Below are 4,051 nucleotides of genomic sequence, written 5' to 3'. Positions count from 1 at the left end.
TAAAACTGTTTTCAGGGTTTTGGAGTTGGGCAGCGGGGTGGGCCTTATGGGGCCCCTTTTGCGGCGTTTGCTGCGCCGGGGTGGCCCCCTGGGGGCCCCTCAGGGGCCCCCCAAGGGGGCCCCCCAAGGGGCCAACCAAGGGGCCCCCCAAGGGGCCCCTAACTTTAGTGTTGAAGTTTACCTTACGGACATCGACCTCGAGGCCCTTCAGCTGTGCCGGCGAACGCAGCAGCTAGACGAGTTCCTCTTGGCGGGGCCCCCTGGGGACCCCCTTGGGGGCCCCTCTGGGGGCCCCCCTGGGGGCCCTCTGGTTGAGGGCTATGGGGCCCCTACGACGCCAACAGGGTCGCCCGCTGCCGCTGCATGCGTTCAAGGTGAGGGGCCCCCCGTAGGGGGCCCCCCTGTCAAGGTTTTTGTAAGGCGACTGGACTGGACGCAGGGGGGCCCCTGGGGCCCCCTGCTGGCAAAGGGTACCTCAACAGGGTACCAGGAGGGGCCCCCTAGTGCAGGGCACCCTTTACCCAATTCTGCTAATGGGGAAGGCTCGGGGCTTTCTGGGGGTGACCAGGGGCCCCCAAGGGGGGCCCTAGGGGGCCCCCAGGGGGGCCCTCCAGGGGCCTCCAGCGGGGGCCCCCTAGGGGGGCCCCCCGGGGGGGCCCCCCAAGCAGATGAGTTCAGCTGGAGTCAAGAAGAATTAGAAACCCTAGGAGCTAAAGGAGCTGTGGATCTTGTGTTGGCTTGTGATGGTGAGGAGCCCCCCTGCAGCAGCAAAGGCAGATCTGCTGCTGCTGCTGCTTGTGCTGCTGCTGCATATGCTGCTGCTGCTGCTGCTGCATGTGCTGCCTTTGCTGCGGCTGCGGCATGTGCTGATGCTGCTGTCGCACTGCATTCCTACTGCATGAGCTACTGCTACTGCTTCATGTGCTGCTACTGCTGCGTCTGCTGCTGCAGCAGCAGCTGCAGCAATTGGTGCTGCGACTAACAGCCAAAACTAGATAATTAGCTATGGAGGAGTGGCTGCTTCCGGTGGCTCCCCGCTACTGCTGCTGCCACCGCTGCTCGCCCCTATCGCTGCTGCTGCTGCTGCTGCTGCTGCTGCTATAGGCCTGTTTAGGGGGCACGGCCTGCTGCAGCAGCTTGTGGGGCGGGTGTTTGCAGTGCTTTACGACTTTGACTTGAACTGGCGGCTGGCGCTTTTGCTGCAGCAAGTGCTGCAGCAAAACCCTTGCTGCTGCTGCCTCGTGAGCCACAGCAGGCGGCTGGGCTTTGTGTGTGCTTCTTCTTTTGTTGCTGTTGATGTTTTTGCTGAGGACTTCTGGGATCGCTTTTGCTGCTTCCAAGACGATCCCAGCCCCCCCCTCAGCAGCAGCTTCTTCCAGCTGTACGTACACCCCACGCCTGCATGCAGCCTCCGCTGCGCTGCAGCAGCAGCTCCAAAGACACTCGAAGCAGCTCTGGCTCTCACGGGGGGGCCCCCCGAGGCCCCCGGGGCCCCCCGCCAAACGGGGTCCGGGGGCCCCTCGGGACCATCATGGCCTGAGGGGGCCCCTCAAGAGGAGGGGCCCCTTCAAGAGGAGGGGCCCCCTAAAGAGGAGGGACCCCCTGAAGAGGAGGGGGCCCCTAAAGAGGAGGGGTCCCCTGAAGCGGAAGGGCCCCCTGAAGGGGAGAGGCCCCCTGAAGAAGAGGGCCCCACTGAATTGGAGGAGGGGCCCCCTAAATGGAAGGGGCCCCCGCAGGTGGGGGGGCCCCCTAAAGGGGAGGGGCCCCCTGCTGCAGAAGCCCAGCAGTTTGCTGTGATGCCTTGGGAGGCAGAAGAGGGGACAGCACACGGGGAGGTGTGGCAATTGAGCCTGAGAAGGCCATTTTAGAGCTGAAGAAGGCAATCAATGAAATCTAATTGTCTTTTAATTATATTATTTGATTAAATTTGCGAAAATAGGTCAAATTTTGGGGCCATATATCGCGAGTTTCAGTAATTTTCGCCGCTGGACAGAACTAGAACGCCTGGTTCGCTCGCTGCTCGCGCGCGGCTGCAGGCGAGCTGTTGTTGCTCGTGCTTGCATTTGTTTTGCTTTTCTTCTTTTATTTTCGAATTTAAAATTAATTTTAAATTAAAATTGCTTTTATTTAATGCATTTTAATGCATTTGTTGCCCGGGAAGTCCCGCAGCGGCGGCCAGTGCATGCGGGCTTCGCCGCCGAGGTCACTCGAGCCCCGGGAAGGGCATTGCGGAGGCCGAGCCTCTGAAACCCTAAACCCTAAACCCTAAACCCTAAATGACAAGAATGTTTTTGTTTGATTTCATTTAAAATTCAAGTTTGACTTCGGGGCTTCAGCCGCGTCCGTTCCGCTGCAGCGGCGACGAGCCGACGAGCAGCGCGCACTGGGTCCTGGGGCGCAGCGCCTACGGTTTAGGGTTTAGGGTTTAGGGTTTAGGGTTTAGGGTTTAGGGTTTAGGGTTTAGGCGGGGCTCGAAGATGGCGGCCCAGACTTCGGCCCAGGCCATGTACGCAGCAGTTTTCAGCGGCGAGGCCATGCGGGCGGCGCTGCAGTGGTTAGTTCTTTTGGAGTTTGCAAAAACTTTGAATTATTTCATTTAAAATGCCATTTTTGGATTTTAAATGCCATTTAATGCAATTTAAATGCCATTTAATTCATTTTAAATGCCATTTAGTTTAATTTAAATGCCATTTCTTCTGCTGCACTTTTAAACTGCTCTTCCGGCCTTCAAAGAAATCCCAAACACCAGCACTTTGGCTTTATCTTTATCTTCATCCGGATCTGCCAAAGACCAGCGTGGGATCGTGCGGGATCGTCTGGGATCGTGTGGGGTTTTGTGGGGTCTTGTGGGATCGTGTGGGATCGTGTGGGATCGTGTGGGATCGGGGGGGTGAAGCGGTAGTTGCTGTTCTTTAGAATAAGCACTCAAACACGAAGTCGTTTCAAACTCTGGGATCGATGGGATTGATGGGATCGATGGGACCGATCGATGGGATCGATGGGATCGATCGATGGGATCGATGGGATCGGTGGGGTCGATGGGATCTAGTGTGGGGAGTGGCAGCTTTGCCTGCTGAGTGTTTCGCAGGGAGGAGACGATCCCAACTCCGGGATCGCCCGATCCCAGGCGCAGCGCAGCAGCAAATGAATACAGAGGCCCCCCAGCAGCAGCTAGCTGGCTAGCTAGCCCAGCTAGCCACTCAAACTCCGGGCCAGAAGCCGCTGCTGCACCCAAGAGATGCTTCAATGTACTCTGCACGCTGCTGCTGCTGCTGCTGCTGCTGCTGCTGGCGCTGCTGCCACTGCTGCTACTGCTCCTGCTACTGCTGCTGCTGCTGCACCTGCTGGTGCCAGCAGTGCTACAGGGGTAGTTACTGCTACTGCTGCCGCTACTGCTGCTGCTGCTGCTGCTGCTGCTCACCTCGTGGCATCCTAAAGTTGTAGGGGGACTGCTTCACCCTTTGCTGCTCCTGTTGCTGCTGCTGCCGGCGTTGCTCTCCAAGTTGCGTTCTACCACCAGCCCTCAAATGCTGCTGTTCCTGCTGCTGCTGCTGCTGCTTCTGCTACTGCTTCTAGTGATCGAAATATTGCCCAACAGTGGGCTGCTGCACTGGTTCCCCGCAGCAGGTTTGCTGTGCTGCTGTTGCTGGTGCTGCTGATGTTGTTGCTGCTGCTTCTGCTGCTGCTGCTGCAGGAGCCGTGCTGCTGCTCTGCTAGTGGTTTTTCGCCCTGGGACGATGAAGGCAAGAGAGCCCTAAATTAAATCCCGAAGTGTTGCTGCTGCAGCGTAAGCTGCTCTATGCGCTGCTGCTGCTGCTGTTACTGGTGCTGCTGCTGCTGCTGCTGCTGCTGCTGCAGTATCCCAGGAGTACTGCTCCGTGGCCTACCGAGAAGCAATAGAAGCAAATCGAGCAGCAAAAGGCCCGAGGGCTCATTGCACACAAACAGTAATGGTGGGAGTTGACAGGGGAGGAGACGATCCCCCTCGATCCTGCTGCTCGCTGCACAGCACATGCATGCAGCAGCAGCAGCAGCAGCAGCAGCAGCAACA

At 58.3% G+C, this 4,051-nt stretch overlaps 1 protein-coding gene across 1 annotated transcript; it reads left to right on the top strand.

Moving 5' to 3' along the window:
* Positions 1-46: 46 nt before the first annotated feature.
* ETH_00032540 (uncharacterized protein) lies at positions 47-1,868 on the top strand (the record flags this gene model as incomplete). The annotated part of the gene is made up of 2 exons (XM_013377089.1): positions 47-746; positions 1,159-1,868. 2 exons carry the CDS (start codon positions 47-49, stop codon positions 1,866-1,868), a joined length of 1,410 nt encoding a protein of 469 aa, XP_013232543.1.
* Positions 1,869-4,051: the final 2,183 nt, after the last annotated feature.

Source organism: Eimeria tenella, genomic scaffold (genome assembly GCF_000499545.2).
Source record: "Eimeria tenella Houghton genomic scaffold, Eth_scaff455, whole genome shotgun sequence".
Lineage (NCBI taxonomy): Eukaryota > Apicomplexa > Conoidasida > Eucoccidiorida > Eimeriidae > Eimeria > Eimeria tenella.
The sequence above is the reverse complement of the archived record's forward strand: the minus strand, read 5'-3'. Positions and strand labels throughout refer to the sequence as shown.